This window comes from Pectinophora gossypiella, chromosome 27, assembly GCF_024362695.1.
Source record: "Pectinophora gossypiella chromosome 27, ilPecGoss1.1, whole genome shotgun sequence".
Lineage (NCBI taxonomy): Eukaryota > Metazoa > Arthropoda > Insecta > Lepidoptera > Gelechiidae > Pectinophora > Pectinophora gossypiella.
The window spans coordinates 174,124-199,918 of NC_065430.1; the positions used below are offsets into that span (position 1 = coordinate 174,124).

Consider the following 25,795-nt stretch of genomic DNA (forward strand, 5'->3'; position numbering starts at 1 on the left):
GGCCTGTCGGGACTACGTCAGGACTGTCTGATAATACTAATAATATGAAATGGCAGAGGCGGCCTCTGTGGTCTAGTGGTTGAGCATTGGGCTCACGATGCGTAGGCCCCAGGTTCGACCCCCGGTGGGGACATATCACAAAAATCGCTTTGTGATCCCTAGTTTGGTTAGGACATTACAGGCTGATCACTGATTGTCCGAAAGTAAGATGATCCGTGCTTGGGAAGGCACGTTAAGCCATTGGTCCCGGTTACTACTTACTGATTTAAGTAAGTAGATGTTACATGAGCCATGGCAGGGGCCTTTGGCGGCTCAGTAATAATCCTGACACCAGGGTTGATGAGGTTGGTGTTCTAACTCACAACCAACACGATAAAAAGAAGATGGTAGAGACATATTATAAAAATAATTGTTGCTTGATATTTGGATCAGCTGCTTATGTTGGTTATCCATGAAATTAGAAGGTTAAACGAAGGTAAATTTTTACACCACCATTTTTATTTTTTTTGGGGAATGTCGCCTGGAAAGTTCGTAATTCTGTCCTCATTGAAAGAGTGCTCCAACCATTCCTTGTCGTGACCACCATCCTGGTGTCCAGGCGGCGCTGTGGGACAACGTGGAGCTGCTGCAGGAGCTGATCTCGAGCGGCGCGGACGTGAACTCGCGCGACAGCTGCGGCCGCACGGCGCTGCACGGCGCCGCGCTGGCGGAGCGCAGCCGCTGCCTGCGGGCGCTGTGCGGCGCCGGCGCCGACGTGGATGCGCGCTCCGACCACGCCACCGGCGGGAAGGTGCCGGAAATATTACTTTGACATTGCTTTTGTATTTAACACAATATGGAGTAAGTAGTCGTTACATGAGCCATGTCAGGGGCCTTTAGCGTCTCAATAGTAACCCTGACACCAGGGTTGATGAGGTTGGTACTCCACCTCACAACCCACACGATAGAAGAAGAACAACATGGAGTACAATATTGTGACATTCTCAGTGTACAGTCTCAGTGCATTTACTATTAGAGGAGGACATAAATGGAGCAAAGTTGTTACACTGTGGTACCTTAAAAAAATAAATAATAATAAAAAAGTGTATTTAGGTAAAAACTACGACACACATACATTTACATACATACATACATAAACTCACGCCCGTAATCCCTAATGGGGTGGGCAGAGCCACAAGAAATCAAAGACAACTTGCAGCCACTGTTGATACGACGTCGTAAGCTGGATATGATGAACCTTATGGTGATAAGGGATCAGCCTATCGCCCATAACATTAGTCCATCATGTTAGAGGACACAATCCGTCTGTCGGTTTTTACGACACATACATTTACAACATTAAAATACATACACACATTAATATTACCTATACCTATATTATTGGTACCTCTGACTACCCCATTTGCAACAGACATTGACCACCGTAATTGTCCAGACGGCGCTGCACATAGCGGCGGAGCGCGGCCACGTGGAGAACATCCGCGCGCTGCTGGCGGCCGGCGCGGCGCTGGCGGCGCCCGACGCGGCCGGGGACTGCGCCCTCGCGCTGGCCGAGCGGAATGCGCACAGGCACGCCGCGCACGCGCTCCGGGACGCCAGGGGTGAGTCCCACACCTATCAACATAAGGGTCATCAATTCCATCTCAGGAGTAGGTATGTATCAAAAGTGGATGTGTTGTTGTCTGATTATGCTCCTTGTGGCCCTGCTACCCAGATGGAATGACCCTTGACTCTCACTGTAAGGTCGCAAGTTCGAATCCAGCACGGGCCTAAACCTATGATTTTTGAAATCGTCTTTGATTTCATGTTTGGGTCGTAAATTATTATCATGTGCTCAGCGGTGAAGGAAAACCTCTCGAGGAAACCTTTATGCTCGAGAAATGCGTTTCGGAGGTATGTGACCTAACCTGTATTGGGCTGGTTTTCCCTTCGCGGGTTGGAAGGTCAGTCAGGCAGTCGCTTCTGTACAAAACTGTCAAATCTTCAGGTTAGGTTAGTGGACCCTGGGAAAACGGGATACAGCTAGGGAGATGATGACGACTTGTGGCTCTGCCCTCCCCATTAGGGATGGCAGGCGTGAGTCGTGTATGATTACTAATGAACTAAAATAATTATGTTTAACTATTGCCGTCGTCTGTTCCCAACTCGATATAATCTGTGTGTCTTCAAGGCTAGAGTGAATAGGCATTTACTAGGTAAGCGTGATCCACCCTAGACCATATCGTCACTTACCATCAGGTGAGATTGTGGTCTAACGCGAGCCTATATTATTATAAAAAAAGTTAGTGTTACAAGTTGTTTTATATTTCTGCCTAACCAGATGGGGATACGAGCGTGAAGTTTATATAGTTTTTAATCATTTGTTTCTATGTGTTTTTAAATGCTAGTGTTGCTATAAAAAAAATAAAAAAAAATAATGATATTATCGTAAATTAGTTCAGTAAACCGTCAAGAGATAGCGCTGGTAGTTTTTTAGAACGCGGTATCGAAGTTTCCGCGCATTTTAATCACAGTACGCGGTGGCGCCGGATGCGATAAAAACATAGAACGTTCAGCTGCTTGGGCTTTGTGGCTCAAGCCCAGAACATTTTTTCTACGGTAGACCCTAGCTTGCTGTATGGTACTCTGGGTAGTCTGCCCTTTATCTTCTAAATATATAAAAGGAGAAACTGACTGACTGACATATCAACGCACAGCCTGAACGGCTAAACGTAGGCACTTGAAATTTGGAACGGACGTAGCTTAGGTACCGTAAAGGTGTACTAAGAAAGGAATTCCCGGAATTCCCACGGGAACGGGAATTAGCGGGAAAATCTTTTTATATGAAAAATCGAAACCGCTAAGTTAGACGCTTGTTTGGCATGCAGGTACCTTAGTTAACTTAAAGCTTAGTTGCAACAGGATATTGCCACAAAATTCCCACGGAAACGGGAGTTAGCGGGAAAAAACATTTGTATGGAAAAATCGAAACCGCGTAAGATAATGTTTTCAATCTAGCATGCATGCATACCTTAGTAAATATAGAGTTTAGTTATGGCTGTATTTTGAAAAATGGGAGTTAGCGGAAAAAAAATGTATGAAAATATCTAAACTGCATAAGTTAGATGCTTGAAATTTGATATGCACTCCCACACACACAAAGATCTCTCTTTTATAACACGCCACGCGGACGAAGTCGCGGGCAAAAGCTAGTCATGGTATAAGTAGTATAAGATTACCAGCGGGCCTAGCACCGTAAGCGCGCGACTCTTTCTCGTCTCGACATACGTCACCCGTCACTCTCTCACAGTACGGAGAGACATGATCTCTGTCGCGGCCAGAAAGAGTCCCGTGCTTACGGTGCTAGGCCCGCTGGTAAGCTCAATCCTATGACAAGCCGCTATTGCTAGCCCTTTGATGACGTAAGTGTTACCATTAAATTGGTATCTCCAACATTCCAAGGACGTAAATTTTATTATTTAAAATTAAGTGAATTACTGACTAATATATTTAATTACTATTACTTGTCACGTAGGTATATAAAAATCATTAAAACTGTAAGTAAATCTTTTGGGATTCTCTTAAAATGCATAAATGTTATTGTCATAATTGTAATTATCATAATCCTTTTCGCATAACGTTTTTTAGCATAATAGTACTTTCCCATAATAACATCTAGGAATACTGGTTTGTTAGGTATAACTTATTTTTGGACTAATATTTGTTGGTATAAATTTGCTTCGCATATAAATAAGTATCCATAATTCTTTTTTAGAATAATAGTGTTTTGTCGTAATTTTTACAAGGCATGACAGCAGGTTAGTGTGGGGCGGGGGTGGCCCCTGGGCCACCCCTTCGCCGCCAGCATGTTTATCTTACACACGAAAAGTATACTGAATGATGATTTTTTTTTGACGTGACTTATTGTAGATTTGCCACAGATGGCATTAACTACTTGGCCGGACAAATGGGGAGCGCTGAAGGCTCTCACCCGGACTGAATGATGATCAACAGTATGAAATAGTGTCAAAAATATAAAAAGTCACAATCATGAACCAAATGCAGCCAGGAAAAGTAAGTTTCGAAAATGTTCAAAGTTGTGCCAAAACTTTTCTTATTCGGAGTATAGTTTTTATGCTTATCATAATTGTGCTTATTTATTATTATTGTCATTAATTATTATGCTTATAGTAGTTATGAGTTTCAAAATTATGCTTAAAAAGTTATGACAAATTAATACTATGCGTAACTAATAATAGGACAAGTAATAGTATGCCATGGTAAATTATTACATAAAATTTTATGAGTAAAAATAGAGAACCAAATCTTTTACTAAAAGTTCTCCTTGCAAAGTAAATATAAAAACATTGGTCGTGGGTTATTTATTTTTACGAAATGGCGACGCAGGGTGGGATGACGTCAGCTGGGCTAACCTTGAAATGTTAGCTGTCACTTTTAAGCATACCTGGTTTTCTTATGCCATGGTTCGTCGTAAGTTATATTAAGAAAAAAAAACTGTATTTAATTTATGTATGTATTCTAAACACTCAATAACAAATAAAAACAAGTAATTTAAAAATAAAAAGGTACTTCCTAATCGCGTTGACATATTAATAGTCTTAAATATCAATTTAATTAATTATTTATAAAAATAGGAAGGTTGTATTCCCTGATGTGCCGTTCCTGGGAATATTCCCAAAGTCTTCTTCTATCGTGTGGGTTGTGAGGTGGATTACCAACCCCATCAACCCTGGTGTCAGGGTTACTATTGTATTAATATAATTAGGCTGTGTCTGCAGGAATTATGTGTTTTAATTATGATAATAACCGTGTAAACTTAAAACAATGTATAAGACCTAAATCCTTCTTATTTAGGTCTTAGTGTATGGGACATACCTAATAGTCTACCATTTATGGTCAGTCACATCTCTAGCGCGAGCAAGCCAACGCGTCTCAATGTTTGGATCTTGTAATTTAATATAATATCCTAAGTAATACAGTTCATTCAATTATTTGTGTGGGGTTTTATTACAATTACCAGCGCTCCCTACACTTAGTAATGTTTATAATATTACGACCACTAATTTCGACTTTCAATGTTGCTTTAACATTAGTAAACCAGTTTAGTTATGTGTAGTTATTGCATAATATGTGCGTAGGTAAAGGTCTGTCTTCATTCGTATGCGGGTTCGTTCTCCGTTAGGGCAAATTTATACGGACCTTCAAACCGGTCCTCATTTGAATTAATTAATACATGTTATAAATAGAACACATAATATAACTTAAGCTAACGTTTATTTCCTAATTACTAACTGGTCACGTCCATCAATATGCATATGTCGTGGCCAGATTGTAAAATTCATCATTTCATGAAATGGTCATATTTCATGAAATAGTCAACCTACGTTGTCCATATCGTTGAAACGTCAACGTTTAATGATATTTCAATCAACGTTTGGTTAATGCAGGTGGTGTCCATGGTGGTGGTCAACTTAGGTTGGCCATTTCATGAAATTGATCAATTTTACGATCTGGCCACGACATTACGTATGTTTCGCATTGGCTCTATCTATAGTAAACAGAGGTCTTATCTAAGTCAAGTCTCTTCTTCTATCGTGTGGTGTCAGGGTTACTATTGAGCCGCCAAAGGCCCCTGACATGGCTCATGTAACGATTACTCACTTACATCAGTAAGTAGTAACCGGGACCAACGGCTTAACGTAGTCCGCAGCACGGATCATCTTACTTTCGGACAATCAGGCGATCGACCTGTAATGTTCTAACCAAACTAGGGATCACAAAGTGATTTTTGTGTTGTGTCCCCACGGATTTGAACCCGGGACCTCGCCGTGAGCCCAACGCGCGACCTAGACCACATAGGTCGTCAAGTCAAATCTAACTCAGTGTATGGTCAGTAACGCCCCGACGCCGCGGGCGTAGCACGTCCGTACGTCTCTCCGTATCCAATACATCGAATAATACAAATACGGATACGATAAATACAAAAATACGCGGGAGAATATCAAGTGTATCTGTGGTTTGGTCACGTGAAGTGTACTGTTATGTGATGTGAAGTTGTATTGCATTTAGTTTGTGGTTTTATTGTAGTTATCTTGGTACTGAGTCCTTGGGGTTACGTGAAAGATAACCAATTGAAGTAATTTATAATCGGTCTTCATACATAGGAACATACATACATAAACAGCCTATATACGTCCCACTGCTGGGCACAGGCCTCCCCTCAATCAACCGGAGGGGGTATGGAGCATACTCCACCACGCTGCACTGCGGGTTGGTGGAGGTGTTTCTATGGCTAATAGCCGGGTGGGGCTTAAGATGCCCCCCGAAGCACGGAATCGTCATACTTTTTCGGACAATCAGGTGATTCAAGCCTGAAAAGTCCTTACCAAACGAAGGACAGTCTCATAACGTGATTTCGACAATGTCCCCATCGGGAATCGAACCCGGACCTCCAGATCGTCAGCATAACGCTCTAACCACTAGACCATGGAGGCTGCTGCAAATTTATTTATTTGGTTCTACAACAATGATGAACCGTGGTAGGCGAGCTGGTAGAACGCTTGCCTCACACTTTGAGGTCGCAGGTTCGAATCCAGCCTAAACCAATGATTGTTGAATTTGTTTTCGAATTCATGTTTCGATTACAAATGGTGAAGGAAACCCACATTCCCGGGAAATGCATTTTCGGTATGTGACCTAACCTGTTTTGGGCTGGTTTCCCATCGCGGTTGGAGGTCAGATAAGCAGTCGCTTCTGTAAAAAACCGGACCTGTCAAATGGTCAGGTTAGGTAAGCGGACTCTGTGAAAAACGGGATAAAGCTAGGGAGTATCCATTCTTGTCTATCAAGGGCCAATTCCTTCACTTCCTTATAAGACACGACGTTCGCCTTCTCTTTAATCTGTTCCATGTAAGCTCTTCTTGGTCTTTCCCTTCCTCTCTTTCAATTCTTTGTCCAATTATTATTGCGTGTGGTAGACAAAAATAAAATATCCTGCGTGGCTCATATATCCAGCTTAAGCTCCCCTGACCAAGTCTCTGCCGCATCCGTCACTCAATGCAGCCCGGCTATGCCACCTGGGAACCGTTGCAGAGGGCACTCGTTCACTATGTGAGATATGGTTTGATCCGGGTGGCCACATTCACAGTACGGCGACTCCCTTAAGCCCCATTGATGGTTTGACTGTCCATAGTTGGTTTGGAATTCTTTGTCTGATCATCTTCTGTCTTCAATAACTCTCAATATAAATATATCACTCACCTAAATAAAGTTATTTATGAGTTTAAGTTCTCAATGACAAATTCCGATCGCATCACGGCAAATTCATTAAGATAACGCTAACCTTTAGTGCAATGTTAATAAAGAAAAACTGTTATTATGTTTATTTTATTGTATCGACATGTTCCCAAGGTCAGTTAGGGTTAAGGTGAGCTAGGTCACAGCCAAGGTCACTGTAAATTCGAGCTCGTAAGATCGATGGCTGCGGAACTCTTGGCAACATTTATGTAATATTCAAATTCAAAAATATCTTCATTCAGTAGGTAACATAGTTACACTTTGAATAGTCAATTTTTACATAACGAACGTCTCATCCGCCTAAAACTACTGCAGCTTCACACAACCTGTATAGCCGGGGAAAAGAAGCTGCAAGAAAAACCTCGCCACAATAGTGTTTGGAGACCAACAGGCTAGGAATTTGTTTCATTACTAAACCGGATAGCGCTTCGTGGTCTTGTGGTTAGAGCGTAGAGCTCACGATATATAGGTCCGGGTTCGATTCCCCACGGGGACATTGTCGGAATTACTTACTTTGTGAGACTGTCCTTTGGTAAGGACACTGTAAAGTTGAATCACCAGATTGTCCGAGAATTTAATATGATTCCGTGCTTCGGAGGGCACGTTAAGACGTCGATCCCGAATAGTATTGTTAGATATAATCGATAATATCGATTGTAAAATACTTGCAATACTATTAATTAATCGAGTATTGCAATATAGTCGATATAATTTTCAATTCAAATTCAAATTCAAAAATATCTTTATTCAGTAGGTAACATAGTTACACTTTGAATCGTCAATTTTACATAACGAACGTCTCATCCGCCTAAAACTACTGCAGCTTCTCACAACCTGTATAGCCGGGGAAAAGAAGCTGCAAGAAAAACCTCGGCACAGGGCCCTAGACGTTCTTTAAAAAAATAAAAATAAACATAAAACATAAAATATTGGTATACAATTGAGTAATTTAGCTGCCTAATATCAGTTCTCAGACAGTTAATCCCATGCATTCATATCTTCTAAATAATCACTAACTTTATAATAACCTTTTTTGTAAAGTTTTTGTTTAACTACTGTCTTAAAACAGTTGAAAGGCAAATTCTGAATGTCAATGGGAATCTTATTGTAAAAACGTATACATTGCCCCTTAAAAGATTTAGTAATCTTATGTAATCGACTGACTTGTAAAGCAAGTTTATTTTTGTTCCTGGTATTAACAATGTGCCGATCGCTATTTTTTGCAAATAATCCTATATGTTTTTTTACATATATTAAGTTTTCAAAGATATATTGTGATGCCAAAGTTAAAATATTAATTTCTTTAAATTTATTTCTAAGTGACATCTTGGGTCCCAATTTGTAAATCGCCCGAATGGCTCGCTTTTGCAGAACAAAAATGCTGTTCATATCTGCAGCATGACCCCACAGCAAGATGCCGTACGACATTAGACTGTGGAAGTAGGCAAAATAAACTAATCGCGCGGTTTCTACATCGGTTATTAAACGAATTTTTTTGACCGCGAATGCTGCTGAGCTGAGCCTTTTGGACAACTTATCAATATGAGGACTCCATTGCAACTTAGCGTCCAAAGTAATTCCCAAAAATACAGCAGTATCCGTGAGGTCCAATTCCTTATTTTTTACAATAATAGAATCGAGGGGCCTACTAACATTCGATAACGTAAAATAAACATATTTTGTTTTATTTTCATTAAGTAGCAGGTTGTTTACAGTAAACCAATCCACTACCTCTGAAATGGCGTTGTTTACATCGTCAAAGGAATCTTGTCGTCTCTTTACTTTAAAAAGTAAGGAGGTATCATCTGCAAACAGCACCACCTCATGTTTTACAAGACTATCTAATATCGATAGGCATACTAATATTTAGATTATTTAGGGGTTTAGAAAATTATCGATTACTAGCTTTTGCCCGCGACTTCGTCCGCGTGGCGTGTTATAAAAGAGAGATCTTTGTGTGTGGGAGTGCATATCAAATTTCAAGCATCTAACTTATGCAGTTTAGATTTTTTCATACAATTTTTTCTTCCCGCTAACTCCCATTTTTTCAAATACTGTCATAACTAAACTTTATAGTTACTAAGGTATGCATGCATGCTAGATTGAAAACATATATCTTACGCGGTTTCGATTTTTTCATACAAATGTTTTTTCCCGCTAACTCCCGTTGGCGTGGGAATTTTGCAATATTCTGTTGTAACTAAGCTTTAAGTTAACTAAGGTACCTGCATGCCAAATTTCAAAGCGGTTTAGATTTTTCATACAAAAGGATTTTCCCGCTAATTCTCATTCCCGTGGGAATTTCGGGAATTCCTTTCTTAGTGCACCTCTACGGTACCTAAGCTACGTCCCTTCCAAATTTCAAGTGCCTACGTTGAGCCGTTTAGGCTGTGCGTTAATATGTCAGTCAGTCAGTTTCTCCTTTTATATATTTAGATAGATTAATCGATATACAGTCGATTATCGGGTAGCACTGGTCCCGGCTATGAGTTTCAATTCACGTTACGGGTGTTAATCTGCGCGGCGCTCAGAGGTCTCCAGCAAGTGGATGCAATTGACCGCCTGACGCAGACCACTCCTCGCCGATACGTCATGTTGGTTGGTGCTGTTTTTTAGCCCGGGCGAATAATGCTTGTTTTTTAATAGAGCGTTAATTGATCCGTGCTCCGGAAGACATGTTAAGCCGTTAGTCCCGGCTACTACTTACCGATGTAAGTAAGTAGTCGTTACATGAGCCATGTCAGGGGCTTTCGGCGGCTCAATAATAACCCTGACACCAGGGTTTATGAGGTTGGTATTCCACCTCACAACCCACACGATATCTTTCTATCTTCTATCTATTCTAAATATAAAAGGAGAAACTGACTGACTGACATATTAACGCACAGCCTAAACGGCTAAACGTAGGCACTTGAAATTTGGAAGTGACGTAGCTTAGGTACCGTAGAGGTGCACTAAGAAAGGAATTCCCGAAATTCCCACGGGAATGGGAATTATCGGGAAAATCCTTTTGTATGAAAAATCTAAATCACTCAAGTTAGATGCTTGAAATTTGGCCTGCAGGTACCTTAGCAAACTTAAAGCTTAGTTGCAACAGGATATTACAAAATTCTCACGGGAACGGGAGTTAACGGGAAAAAACATTTGTATGAAAAAATCTAAACTGCATAAGTGAGATGCTTGAAATTTGACATGCACTCCCACACACACAAAGATCTCTTTTAATTTATACCACGCCACGCGGACGAAGTCGCGGGCAAAAGCTAGTGTAGTATGAATGTGCCGAAGTATGTGGGGTATTATTGTCGTAACACACGCATTCACGAGGAGAAAATGAAGTGTAAATATCAACACGACACGCTCTGATTGAACCTGAAACGAAAACGTAAATGCCAGTTGTTTCGTTCGCACATAAACAAAAATAAATAAAAAAATATTATTGCGTATGGCAGACAAAAATAAAATATCCTGCGTGGATCATATATCCAGCTTAAACTCCCCTAACCAAGTCTCTGCCGCATCCGTAACACAATGCAGCCCGGCTATGCCACCTGGGGCCTGTTTAATAAAACTTACAATTGTAAATTACAATGACAATTTGATGTACATTGCGGATTATGTGATCACGGATATTTTGCAGTTTCATATTAGCTACGTAATGAACATTAAATTGTCGTTGTAATTTACAATTGTAAGTTTTATTAAACAGACCCCTGGGAACGGGGCAGAGGGCACTCGTTCACTATGTGAGATATGGTTTCATCCGGGTGACCACATTCACAGTATGGCGACTCCTTTAAGCTCCATTTATGTAGGTGATGGTTTGACTTTCCATGGTTGGTCCTACACCAGTTCAGTCGGGTCCAGATTAATAAAATATTTGTTTCCCACCACAACTCAACATAAAGAAGACATCAATGGAGGTAGATGACAGTGATAAGTACAAAACTTATCAACTAAATCATAAGTAATACGTATAGAATGGCAACTCTCCGCTCCCCACCAGCGGCTGAGCTAGGTTTACCTCACCCCTCGAACATAGTTTAGACTTGAATCATGAAGGCTGTTTAGTTTATATTTTCGAATTTTGAAATTGGACGCCGATCTTCTTTTGTCTGATTCGAATATTTCATCTCACAGTAATTGCCCGCGCTGGGTACGCCTGCGTCGCGCCTATAAATATTTATATTTCGTGGTGATTGTTTATCAAAACATGCTAATAATTTGCAATTAAATCAAATTCAAACCTAGCTTAATGTAAAAATAATGTGAATGCAATTAATTAATGCAGTGAAGTGTAAAAGCCTATTTATTTATAATTTCATTGTTGAAAATTTTTTGTTTGTGATTTGTGTGGTTAATAATAAATATTAACTGATTATAATAAAAGCATCTTTGCTCTATATGACGGTTAAATTAGGTATTGTAATTGGCAGCTCTCAGACGTCACACACACAGATGCGCGTGTATGATACTGTCAATGTGTAGTGTCTGTGAAAAACGAGGTTGGTTGTATGAAGTGTCCGGGGTATGGCGCTGGTCAGGTGTCGGCAGTCAATCAATTCCGTGCCACTCGGTAACCGGCTTCCAATGCATGTGGGGCATACTGCATGTGACCGCAGGCTGACCACACGACACTCCACAACGGAAACACAATAAATACATACATACACGCCACTCACTTGTGAAGGTTTGCGAGGCCGTATGGATAATTCAGATTCAGAAATATCTTCATTTAGTAGGTAACATAGTTACACTTTGAATCGTCAATTTTTACATAACGAACGTCTCATCCGCCTAAAACTACTGCAGCTTCTCACAACCTGTATAGCCGGGGAAAAGAAGCTGCAAGAAATACCTCGGCACAGGGCCCTAGACGTTCTTTAAAAAAATAAAATAAACATATAATATTTTTATACAATTGAGTAATTTAGCTGCCTAATATCAGTTCTCAGACAGTTAATCCCATGCATTCATATCTTCTTCTTGAGGAGCTCGGTGGCGCAGCGGTTAACGCGCTCGGTGTGCGATTGTTGAAGTTAAGCAACTTTCGCAAAGGCCATAGGATGGGTAACCACAAAAAAATAGTTTGCATCTCAAGCTCCTCCGTGCTTCGGAAGGCACGTTAAGCCGTTGGTCCCGGCTGCATTAGCAGTCGTTAATAACCACCAATCCGCACTGGGCCCGCGTGGTGGTTTAAGGCCCGATCTCCCTATCCATCCATAGGGAAGGCCCGTACCCCGGCAGTGGGGACGTTAATGGGCTGATGATGATTCGTATCTTCTAAATAATCATTCCGTAGTCACCCGACGTAAGCAGCCGGCCTAAGCCGGAGTCGCCTCTTATCCCGAAGACAACTTATGTCGTCGGCTAATCTCGTTACATAACAGCATTCAGTAGACCACACCCTCACTAATACCATTATAACGGTGTCAAGTTTCAACATCGACGTAACATAAGCCTACCGATTTTCGACGACAGACAATATATACTTTTCTTATCGTGTTTTTTTTTATACATACATACATAAACTCACGCCTATTTCCCACCGGGGTAAGCAGAGACTATAGAATTCCATTTGCTTCGATCCTGACACACTTCTTTTGCTTCCTCCACATTCATCAATCGCTTCATACACGCTCGCCAGTTTAGAGTAGATCGTATTGAACCTTTTCTAAGGACATCTCCAATTTGATCATCGTAAGTCCTTCTCGGTCTTCCTCTGCCAGCCCTACCATCAACTTTCGCTTTATATACCGCTTTTGCAATCCTATTATCCTTCATCCGCTCTACGTGTCCAAACCAACCTAACATTCCTTTCTCAATCCTAGTCACTATATCGTCTTTTACACCACATCTCTGTCTTATCACACTGTTTCTCACTCTATCACTCAACTTCACACCGCAGATGCTACGCAAAGACCTCATTTCTACGGCATTGATCCTACTTTCATGCTTTTTTTATATTTATAAACAAAATTACATACATTATACACTTCAATGGGGGAGGCCTATGCCCAGCAGTGGGCGTCGTACGGCTGATGATGATGATGATGTTGACACTTCAATACCATCGCCAAACTAAACCTTAATTTTGTTTACCAGCATGTACAACAGCTACCCTCCACCCACTAAAATACTAAAAATTTACTTGTGGGTTGTGAGGTGGAATACCAACCTTGTCAACCCTGGTGTCAGGGCTACTATTGAGCCGCCAAAGGCCCCTGACATGACTCATGTAACGACTACTCACTTACATAGGTAAGTAATAACCGGGACCAACGGCTTAACGTGCCGAAGCACGGATCATCTTACTTCCGGACAATCAGGTGATCAGCCTGTAATGTCCTAACCAAACTAGGGATCACAAAGTGATTTTTGTGATATGTCCTAACCGGGGTTCGAACCCGGGGCCTCCGGATCGTGAGCCCAACGCTCAACCACTGGACCACGGAAGCCGTTTTATATACTCAATGAGGGATCTTTCAGGATACGTTTCCAAAAAAAAAAAACAGATTTTTCTTCGAAATAGACGTTTTTCTAGCAGCTTTTTCCCCCCACGTAGTTTTAGGCGGATGAGACGTTCGTTAAGTAAAAAATTACGATTCTACTGAATAAAGATACATTTGAATTTGAAACAGGATCAAAAACAAACATAACATAACCTAGAAAAATCTTAAAAGCATAATAAAGAAATCAAGAACATTTAAAGTAAAAAAAAACTCATGCCTTCTGTGAATTAAAAAGTAAACTGACATTGACATTGAACCAAGGACACACCAGTGCAAACCTGTGTCGATTAAACCCATAAAAAACCGGTTAAAAATGCTGCAACGGTTCAACTCGTTTCGCATGCGCCGCCCTGAGAAGGAGTCCCCACAGCCAGTACGGCGGCTGGGCTCAGTGCGCGTGCGCGGCGCGCGGCCTCAGGTGCGAGTGAGACAGACAGAGCCCGACCTCGCGTATGACGTCACGGATTACTTCCTTCATGATGTACACGACCCCTGGAGCCAGGGGCTGGGCGGTGAGTAGCCCCGGATTGAGGACTGGTCGCCAAGCGGAGGTCCGACTTTCTCTATGTCGCCAATATATATATATATATTTTTTTTCATTTTTGTGCCCAAACATGCGATCGGTCGACTGACCATAAGCAGTTTTGATGGTTTGGTTTTATTAACATGCAAGACAGGCCCCCTCATTAGAAGGCTGCCTTCATTAAGGTGCTACTGTATGCTATCCCATATGTGCGTCCTTTTGAGGCGTCTCATATAGTGGTTGTCACTTAAACTCCGGGCCAGTTTGTTTTGGTGATGAGTAATTCGATCTCTGTATAGCCTTGTAGTGGTGGCAATTTCTTGCTTAACTGTCCTCATTCCAAGGTACTCGTGAAGTTCGTCCATGCGAGTGAACGCCAATATATGTGGGATATTTCAGCGAGCAGCCACACTCCTTGTCCAGGCTTGGACAAGGATGTAGATGATGATTGAAAGTCTTCTTGGTAGTTTCTTAAGGTGTATTGGTAATAAAAAAAAAAACAAATTGTGCCCGACAATGATGCGCAATGCGGCTCGTATGCGCTATGTTGGACGGACGGTTGCCGACGAGGGAGGGCCTGAAGGCCCGGCGCGCGCGACGCGTGATTAAGAACGGCGTAGACACTCCTGATACTCCATACAAGAATCTTCCTTTAAGTTATACCTGTCATTTTCTTATCCGCCGAAAAGGAAAGGGACGGATGATTGACAGCTCTTTATTTTAGCAAGCATGAGTAAATGAATTAATAATCCGGGCGAATCAAAAAGGTATGTAAACCCGGCAGAAATTTAAAAACCCCTCCCAAAATTGTATATTGGCCAATTACCTGACAGAATTAAGTTGACAGCGCATGTTAAACTGGTTAATTGGAGGGGTATGCCTATTTTATTCGCCCGGGATATTCATTCATTTTATCATTCATTTTAAATTTAACAGTTTGTCAGTCATCCGTCCCTTTCCTTTTCGACGGGTAAGAATATGATGGGTATAACTTAAAGTTAGGAGGTGTCTGCAGGAATCCGGGCCGATTGCTCATTTAACACAGGAGTGAGGCTTTCTCTGTATCTTAAATCTTCTTTCTCTTTTCCACAGATGCCCTGGAACGTGAACGCCTCTCTCAACACGCTCAGCTGCGAGAGGTGCTGTCCCGCGGAGACACGCAGCAGCTGAAGGCGAAGTTGGCAGCATTGGGGACTGCTGCCGGCATTGTGGCCAACCTGACGCCGAATGGCGCCAACACTCTGCTATACGTGTGAGTACTAACGCCAGCCATCTCTCCAGGTTTCCCAGAAACAGGCCGTGCGATATAAAGGCTTCTTTAAGGGCCCTAGACGTTCTTTAAAAAATAAATAAATATAAAATATTGTTATACAATTGAGTAATTTAGCTGCTTAATATGAATTCTCAGACAGTTAATCCCATGCATTCATATCTGCTAAATAATCACTAACCTTGTAATAACCTTTTTTGCAAAGTTTCTGTTTAACTACTGTCTTAAAACAGTTGAAAGGCAAGTTCTGAAAGTCAATGGGAATCTTATTGTAAAAACGTATACATTAAAGCAACCCACAGCGGTACAGTGTGGTGGAGTATGCTCTATATCCCCTCACTTACTAGAAAAATATGAAATAGAAGGTAAATATAAAACATAATAATACACACGCGCGTAATATGTATATGTTATTGTTTTAACTCTTATGTTTGCTACGAAGATTTATGGCTGTTTTTATTTAGAAGTTAATTTCTGTTTAAGTTTTATATATATTTATTGATATATAATTATATACACCTAGATATATACGTTTTGTTGGTGTTATTATGAATGCTGTGTGTACCTGTAATTTTAGACTTGCATTTTATAACTTTACAATGGTGCTAATTCCTGTAAATACCATCTAATTTTATTTTAGGTTATATCTGTCATTTTCTTATCCGCCGAAAAGGAAAGGGACGGGTAATCGACAAGCATAAAATTTATGGAACACACGTCAATTTTAAGCACAAATCTAAAACAACCGTCTAAAAATTCGCCCGGGTTATTCATTTATTTACTCATTCTTCCTAAAATTAAGAGCTGTCAATCATCCGTCCCTTTCCTTTTCGGCGGATAAGAAAATGACAGGTATAACTTAAAGTAAAATTAAGAGATGTCTGCAGGAATCGGGGCCAATATGTGTACTGTTGGTATACCTATCTATCTTATCTTATCTAGCCTAAAGTGTCCCACTGCTGGGCAAAGGCCTCCCCTATCTAAATAAATAAAAAAATAATAATGTCTCATCACCTGTGGTCCCAGGGCGACCGAGGCGGGCCTCACCGCGGCCGTGTCGGCGCTGCTGGAGGCCGGCGCCGACGGGCGCGCGCACCCCGTCACCAAGTACTGCCCGCTGTACATCGCCGCCTACCACGGCCACGGCGACATCGCCAAGCTGCTGCTGGCGCACTTCCCCCAAGCTGTACAGGTACTGTAGAACACGCTGCCCTCCTAATAACGGGTTCTTACCGCGTTTAAAGTAGCTCGGTGGCGCAGCGGTTAATTACCAGGATTGTTGAAGTTAAGCAACTTTCGCAAAGGCCGGTCATAGGATGGGTGACCACAAAAGAAAAGTTTTCATCTCGAGCTCCTCCGTGGTTCGTGCACGTTAAGCCGTTGGTCCCGGCTGCATTAGCAGTCGTTAATAACCACCAATCCGCACTGGGCCCGCGTGATGCTTTAAGGCCCGATCTCCCTATCCATCCATAGGGAAGGCCCGTGCCCCAGCAGTGGGGACGTTAATGGGCTGGTGATGATGACCGCGTTTAAAATGGCGATATGAGACTCCCGATATTTATATTCAACAGGGAAGACGGGTTCAAATTATCGAGCATGTGGAATCCAGTAGTAGGTGTTGTAAAAAGCTTGAAACGGCCTAATGTGGTGACAAAACGTGAGGACACAGGCTTTTTGGCGGGAACGGGAACGGGACAGTTGTTTTCTTCATTGAATAATCTAAATAATTAATACGAAGTGGTGTTTTGTGGTTAGTGATCGCATTAAGTTAGTCGGAAGACTTTCGCGACAGTGTTATTATATCGGAATATTCAATAAACAAAGTGTATATGCCTATTTTCGCTTCGTGCCAACAAGCCGCTTCATAACTCTAAAGTTTATGCGGACTTTTGAGTTAATTCGTTTGGGGTTCGGAGTAGGAGTCTACTCCGAGGGTGGGGGCTTAGGTTTCATCATCATCATCTTTCATCATTTCATTAATTGTTTTAAGTTTACGCGGTTATTATCGTAATTAAAACACATAATAACGGGTTCTTACCGCGTTTAAATGGGGATATGAGACTCCCGATATGAACCCCCCCGGTAAGAACCCGTTATTATGTGTTTTAATCTCATTAATTATCAAGGAAAAAAAATACGTAAGACATGGCTGTATGGGCATAGTTTCCTTTGCCTTACCCTTCGGGGAAAACAAAAAACAAGAAAAAAGAAAGTGGGTAGACAGATATGTCTGCCCGTAGAAAATTATGGATCTACCTACTCCACTCCAATCTCATCAGTCATCCCGTGATCATGGCACTTGCAACAGTGTCGAAATATCGGGAGTCTCATATCCCCATTTAAACGCGGTAAGAACTCGTTATTATGTGTTTTAATTATGATAATAACCGCGTAAACTTAAAACAATGTATGCTGTCCTCCTATGGGTTGTGAGATGAAGGACCTGATCAGCCTGTTATCATCATCCTCCTGTCCTTATAAGCCATGACAGCCCAGTTGATAGAACGCTCGCCTCTCACTTTGAGGTCGCAGATTCGAATCCAGCACAGGCCTAAACCAATGATTGTGGAATTTGTTTTCGAATTCATATTGGGCTGGTTTTCCCTTCGCGGTTTGGAAGGTCAGACAGGCAGTCGCTTCTGCAAAAAACCGGACCTGTCAAATCTTCAGGTTAGGTAAGCGGACCCTGTGAGAAACGGGATAACGCTAGTGAGGTGATGATGATGAAGTGTGAATCAACCATGAAAGAGAGAGAGAGAGAAAACGTTTATTCAAACAAACAGCACACAAAACAAAAGCATAACATTGAAATAACACTTATAGGCTATAAACATTTACACACAAGAAAAGAAATAAAATTAATAACAAAAGTGTTGTGTGAAAGTGCAAAAGTGTTATTTGAAAAGGTAAAACGACTCAGCACGTGTTTGCCCCAAAGGGAAGCAAACGCTGATTTTCGTCTACATCATTCGACAAATCCCGGGGAAGCAGCTATAGATACAGTTAGATACATAGATATAATAATATGTTGGTTTGAATATGTAAATAATTAATGATGAGTGTATATTTATTTATTTATTTTATTGTTCAGGTAATCAACAGCTCATATAGTATACATTGTAGTGATATAATATTTTAAGTAACAAGAAAGCCAATTATAGATTACCCCGGGTTACATATGAAACGTGTAGGTATCACTTAGTTTACAATTATACATAGAAAAACCTTCGATATATTATGTATATTATGATCGAATTAGGAAACAAACAAAAATTAGGAAAATTATGCCTGGGGCCTGTTTAATAAAACTTACAATTGTAAATTACTATGACAGTTTGATGTACATTGCTGAATGTGTGATCACGAATATTTTGCAGTTTCATATTAGCTACGTAATGAACATCAAATTGTCGTTGTAATTTACAATTGTAAGTTTTATTAAACAGGCCCCTGGTGTTGGTCACCATTCCTCATGAACAATCGCATAAGACATGAATGAACAATCCTATTACTACTACATGCACCCACAGATAATAAACTTCAATATCAACTTCAACTTGCGCCCACCCTTATAAAAATATAAATATATCAAAAACCAAATGTCGTAAAAACCGACAGAGGGATTGTGTCCTCTAACATGATGGACTAATGTTATGGGCGATAGGCTGATCCCTTATCACCATAAGGTTCATCATATCCATCTTTGGACTTCGTATCAACAGTGGCTGCAAGTTGTCTTTGATTACTTGTGGCTCTGCCCACCCCATTAGGGATTACGGGCGTGAGTTTATGTATGTATGTATGTATGTTATAAAAATATATTTTTTCTTAAGCGCAGTTTCCACTAACACAGTTGTCTCGACCATTATAGACGGCGATACGGCTCACCTATCACGTTGGTCTGACAGAAAGCTCGGTGAGGTGTGGGATGTACGGCCACGAGCATTAATATGTATACACTTTGGTACCATCATCATCAGCCGTATGACGCCCACTGCTGGGCATAGGCCTCCCCCAAGGATCTCCACGACGATCGGTCCTGCGCTGCCCGCATCCAGCGGCTTCCCGCGACCTTCACCAGATCGTCGGTCCACCTTGTAGCGGGCCTACCCACTGAGCGTCGTCCGACACGTGGTCGCCACTCCAGAACCTTTCCGCCCCATCGGCCATCGGTTCTCCTCGCTATGTGTCCTGCCCACTGCCACTTCAGCTTTGCAATTCTTCGAGCTATGTCGGTGACTTTAGTTCTCCTGCGGATCTCCTCATTTCCATCATTTCTCCTCATTTCTCATTTTCATGGTATTTTGGTACCATGTCACATTAACTTTTTTGACAAATTGAACTGTAAGTCACACTAAATGTCAAATGTGTTAGTGCGACAGAGTCCTAAAGTGGGTATATTGCTCATGACTATACCTCTGACTACCCCATATGTTTAATTCCCCTTTTCCAGCAAGAGACGGTGGAGAAATGGCTCCCGCTGCACGCGGCCTGCATCGGCGGCCACGCCGGCATGGTCACGCTGCTGCTGGAGTATCCATACCCTCAGCATCTGTACTCTACGTACACGTGAGTACTTGTTTTTTTAACTAATTGAATATAGAAAATTAAAATCGTCTTTTTTTTCTAACTTGACATGAATTTCAGTTTCAAGTCCGAGACTGGAATTTATTTTTGGCGTGATGACGTCATCTGGGCTAACCTTGAAATGTTAGCTGTTACAGATTGCATGCTCTCATCATCATCAATCTAAGAGCCACGCTCTTGTCGGTGTAGCATTCTCCATTCTTGCCTATCAAAGGCCAATTCCTTGACTTCCTTATAGACCTTTAACCTTTTCTTTAATATGTTCCATGTAAGCTCTTCTTGGTCTTCCCCTTCCTCTCTTTCCTTCTAGCACGCAAGTGGCTTTCATTTAATTATATTTAATGTTAATTTGCCAGCCTCCGTGGTCTAGTGGTTAGAGCGTTAGGCTCACGATCTGGAGGTCCGGGTTCGCTTCCCGATGGGGACATTGTCGAAATCACTTTGTGAGACTGTCCTTTGTTTGGTAAGGTCTTTTCAGGCTAGGTTAGATCCTAGTGCGAATGTGGGCCGTGGTCGGCCGTCCAATGGTATGCCTATAGTACTAGTAAGTTAGTGATTATTTAGAAGACATGAATGCATGGGATTAACTGTCTGAGAACTGATATTAGACAGCTAAATTACTGAATTGTATACCAATATTTTATGTTTATTTTTTAAAGACCGTCTAGGGCCCTGTGCCGAGGTTTTTCTTGCAGCTTCTTTTCCCCGGCTATACAGGTTATGAGAAGCTGCAGTAGTTTTAGGCGGATGAGACGTTCGTTATGTAAAAATTGACGATTCAAAGTGTAACTATGTTACCTACTGAATAAATATATTTTTGAATTTGAATTACTACCGTGAACATGCTGTATCTTATTATTGTAGTTTTACTAAAGTGTTACAACGCAAATAAAGAATTTTTACTTTACTTTACTTTTACTTCTAGCATGCCCTCTCTAGCATAAACTGTTTCTCGTTGCAGCGACCCGTCGGGCAAGTGGCAGTACCGCGCGGCGTTTGACGTGAACGCGCGCGACGTGAGCGGCCAGACGGCGCTGTACGTGGCCTGCACGCTGGGCAACCTGGCCGTGCTGGAGGCGCTGCTGGGCCACACCGTGCCCTGCACGCCCACCACCACCCCGGTGTGTACCACTGTCTGCACACCCCGTGTGTCCTTTGGACAACCTGATGATCGGGTCGCACCTTTCCCTCAAAATTGTGCGAAGATAGCGACGGCTGGCTTTCGCGTCAACTCGTGATCGGGTGCTGCTTCTGTCTGGGAGCTCGTAAAACACTGTTTCTGTGATAAAGTCACATAAACTCTTTATTTTTCACTTTCCTTCCACCGACTGCAATTGGAATACCATTGTATTTAAGTTTATAAATTATGTAATAGAAACTGGATTTAAAAAAAAAAGAAAAGAAAGGAAAACATGAAACAGTAGGACTAGGGCCCTGTGCTGGGAGGTTTTCTGGCCACGTCTTTCCCTCAGCTTTATTAACGTGAAGCCGATTTGGCTACTAAGGTACTAACCTGACCCCCCCTCACCCGCAGACGGAGGACCCGCCCCCCGCGCCTGCGCAGATCCTGTCCCCGCACCGCGGCGGCATCTCGCTCGGGATACACGCCATCGTCAACAAACTCACTGGAAATAAAAAGGTATGTACAAGTAAACCAACCCGCAGTGGAGCAGCGTGGTGGAGTATGCTCCGTACCCCCTCCGGTTGATTGAGGGGAGGCCTGTGCCCAGCAGTGGGACGTATATAGGCTGTTTATGTTCAATAAATTAGTCAATGCGGTTCTGTGTGTCCGGCTGGCAATCGGGGAGCGCCCATTCGAGCCCCGGCTTTTTTTCTTTTTTTTTTGACGTGACTTATTGTAGATTTACCGCACATGGCATTAACTACTTGGCCGGACAAAGCGAGTCCCGGTACCTAACTTGTACCAATGAGCTATTAATTTACTTTAAGTGCCGGTTTCACTACCACAGTTGGCTAGTTTTCAACTAAAATTTGTCACTTTTTACTAAACGTCAGATTCTTGGGGTAGGCCTATGCCCAGCAGTGGGCGTCGTACGGCTGATGATGATGATGACTAAACGTCAAAACACGAAATGACTATGGAATTTGTGTGAAAAAGCACACTGTGACGTCATAGAAAAACATGATAAAATGTCGGAATTATTATTACGTTTTTCTTGATTAAAATTCATAAATAAGTTAAATAGAAGAAAAAACATATTTTCGTTAGTTACTTGTCCCTATTCAATAATCAAAATTTCATAATTTATTTTGAACCTAGTACAGTCATGAGCAATATAATGTACCCACTTTACGACTCTGTCGCACCAACATATTTGACGTTTAGTGAGACTTACAGTTCAATTTATCAAAAAAGTTAATGTGACATGGTACCAAAGTGTACACATATTAATGCTCGTGACCGTATACGACCTAATCGACTTTCTAAAATTTTATCCACGATTTTTGTCTTTATAGCACTCCCGTGCTCAGGGAAACTCAAAAAGAGAAATAAAATTCATAAATGAGTTAAGTTTTACCTAGTTTAGGCACCAGCATCTTCTCAAAAATTGTATGTACAAACCAAATGTCTTTTCTTATAGATTCTTTTTTGTAGAGGAAATAATTTTTTCTTCTCTTCTTCTATCGTGTGGGTTGTGACGTGAATTACCAACCTCATCAACCCTGGTGTCAGGGTTATTATTGAGCCGCCAAAGGCCCCTGACATGTCTCATGTAACAACTACTTACTTACATCAGGAAGTAGTAACCGGGACCAACGGCTTAACGTGCCTTCCGAAGGACGGATCATCTTACTTTTTGAACAATCAGGTGATCAGCCTGTAATGTCCTAAGCAAACTAGAGATCACAAAGTGATGTTTGTTATATGGCTCCACTGGGATTCGAACCCGGGACCTCCGGATCGTGAGCCCAACGCTCAACCACTGGACCACGGAGGTCGTCAAACAAACTAAACAAAATAAACTTTTTATTTGTCGTTTGTAACCCCCCCTGTGTCGTCCCAGGACGCCCCCGCCGAGAGCGAGCGCCGCGTGCGCCCCGTGAGCGTGGAGGCGTGCCGCGCGGGCGACAGCTGCGTAGCGTGCTGCGCGCGGCTGGGGCACGTGCGGCTGCTGCGGGCGCTGCTGAGGGCCGGGGCCGACCCCAACGCGCCCGCCGCAGACCCCGCCGGCGACCACGTGAGTGGGGGCAGAAAGGGGGAGTTTGGTACAGCGCCTCGGACGAGGTGAAAGCGTGGCGAATGCCGAACAAGAAGGCATCGAGACAAACCTGTTTAGGTTTAGCGATGTTTGTAAAACTATGTGTAATTTATGAAGTGTTATAAACAAAAAATAAAATAAAAAAAATAAAAAAAAGGGGTTAGAGGACCGGGTGGATAGAGAAAAAGTAATAGCGGGGGGAATATAGGGATAGGGGGAATTGAGGGGATATAGAGGAGTGATAAGGAGGAATTGGGGCGGGGATACAGAGAGGGGGGTAGAGAGTGGGGGGATACAGAGAGGGGGTAGAGAGTGGGGGATACAGAGAGGGGGGGTAGAGAGTGGGGAGGATACAGAGAGGGGGGTAGAGAGTGGGGGGTATACAGAGGGGGGGGGTAGAAAGTGGGGGATACAAGGGGTAGAGAGTGGGGGGATACAGAGAGGGGGGTAGAAAGTGGGGGGGATACAGAGAGGGGGTGGAGAGTGGGGGTATATAGTGGAGACAGAAAGTGGTGTATGAAGGGGGGGAGAAAAAAGTGAAAGAAAGAGTGAAAGCTAATCATAACTAGACAAGAGCAGGTTTGAATCCTGTCTGATTATTTCGAATTATTGTTTTTTGATAATGACGTTGTCAATGCTGGTCGTGATTGTTGTTTGCTGTCCCCATTCCAGGGCGCCGCGTCCCCCCGCAGCCGGCGGCGCTCGCGCAGCGCCTCCGCCCCGCGCGCCTCCGCCGACCCGTCGCCCGCCAGATACAACGCCGACAGTCAGTATTGTATACCCAACTATCCATTACACCTTCATAGGATTGCTTGGATAAAAATGTGATCGGCACATTGTTACAATATAATAATTGTTAACAAAGATATTTGTACAGGAGGAGCTCGGTGGCGCAGCGTTAAACGCATTCGATCTGCGATTGTTGAAGTTAAGCAACTTTCGTAAAGGCCGGTCATAGGATGGGTGACCACAAAAAAAAAGTTTTCATCTCGAGCTCCTCCGTGCTTCAGAAGGCATGTTAAACCGTTGGTCCCGGCTGCATTAGCAGTCGTTAATAACCACCAATCCGCACTGGGCCCGCGTGGTGGTTTAAGGCCCGATCTCCCTATCCATCCATAGGGAAGGCCCGTGCCCCAGCAGTGGGGACGTTAATGGGCTGATGATGACGATGATATTTGTACAGGGGGGTTAAAATGGCCACATCGAAGCAATTCATCTAAGAAAGCAATATTTCAATTTGACATTTGCGCATATAAAAGTAAGTGCGCAATGCAAACAAATGTCAAATGGCAATATTGCTGTCTGGTGTTCTTATGCCATGGGTGCAACGACCTTTTGCTAGTCCAAATAAACGAACATACACACACACATCCTAACAAACACACGCAAATACACCCTCTACATGCATCGTAATCCACACTTTATTAACATTTCTTTTTTGACGTGACTTATTGTAGATTTGCCGCAGATGGCATTAACTACTTGGCCGGACAAATGGGGAGCGCTGAAGGCTCTCACCCGGTACAACGTTTAAGACAACAGGCCTGAGGGTGCCCAGTTGGGCGCGAACCTCGGCTCAGGGCGTCGTCTGAGAGGAAAAATATTTGAAAGAATTAATCGACCCTAGTGGGTCGATAGCGATAAGCGCTGAATGAGGGAAATCGTCGACCACGCCGGCGGGGTCGGTATCGGGGTCCTGAAGTGTTTGGTGTCGCGAGCTGATTGGCTGCCTCTATGGCTGGAGTAATCGGGTCGTCGGGATCGTATATTACGTCCTTCGGACGCCGATACTTTTCAGTACCGTCCCTAAGCGGGATACTTTATTAACACAGTTCATTAATTTTAATTTGTTTTGATTACTGTTTAGATTTAAGCGTTTATATTTTTTTTTTGTGTTTTTTTTTTTGGGGCACAGCTGAAAATCAGCGTTGTGGCACTCCCTCAATGTCGGAGTGTCACAACATATTGCTGAGCTGGCGTCCCTTTTTAGAAATAAGTTTGTAATTACTATGTTCACTCCTACTGTGTACCAATATCTACTTATATCTAAAATAAATGATTTCTATTGTATTCTATTCTATCCTAAATACGAGCACTGCGCCTGCGGCGTTGCAGGGGAGGTGCCGTGGACGGCGCTGGCGCTGGCGGCGCGCGCCAAGAACGTGCAGCTGGTGGAGCTGCTGCTGCAGCACGGGGCCACGGACCCTCACTGCCGCGCGCTGCGGGAGTGCGCCCGCCACGGCCTGGGGGACCTGGTGTGCGCGCTACTGGCCACCAAGGTGACGCTGCCACGCGGCTCATGGACCCACGCTCATCATAATCATTTTTCTTTATACATCATCACCAATTTAAGAGCGACGACCTCCGTGGTCCAGTGGTTGAGCGT

General features: G+C 42.7%; 2 protein-coding genes across 2 annotated transcripts in view; one reads left to right on the forward strand and one right to left on the reverse strand.

The window, feature by feature from the left end:
* The window catches only part of LOC126378794 (leucine-rich repeat serine/threonine-protein kinase 1), a 109,999-nt gene that overhangs the window by 1,891 nt on the left and 82,313 nt on the right, over positions 1–25,795 (forward strand). The window contains exons 2-11 of the mRNA XM_050027195.1: positions 599–790; positions 1,436–1,601; positions 15,424–15,583; positions 16,628–16,793; positions 20,055–20,170; positions 21,150–21,309; positions 21,723–21,827; positions 23,215–23,388; positions 24,082–24,175; positions 25,525–25,688. Coding sequence (XP_049883152.1) covers positions 599–790; positions 1,436–1,601; positions 15,424–15,583; positions 16,628–16,793; positions 20,055–20,170; positions 21,150–21,309; positions 21,723–21,827; positions 23,215–23,388; positions 24,082–24,175; positions 25,525–25,688 — 1,497 coding nt within the window. The remainder of the gene's footprint in view (positions 1–598; positions 791–1,435; positions 1,602–15,423; positions 15,584–16,627; positions 16,794–20,054; positions 20,171–21,149; positions 21,310–21,722; positions 21,828–23,214; positions 23,389–24,081; positions 24,176–25,524; positions 25,689–25,795) is intronic.
* Positions 20,894–25,795, reverse strand: part of LOC126378776 (T-complex protein 1 subunit eta) — a 299,946-nt gene continuing 295,044 nt past the window's right edge. Inside the window, exon 15 of the transcript XR_007568136.1 lies at positions 20,894–20,986. The gene's annotated coding sequence lies outside the window, so the exon portion shown is untranslated. The remainder of the gene's footprint in view (positions 20,987–25,795) is intronic.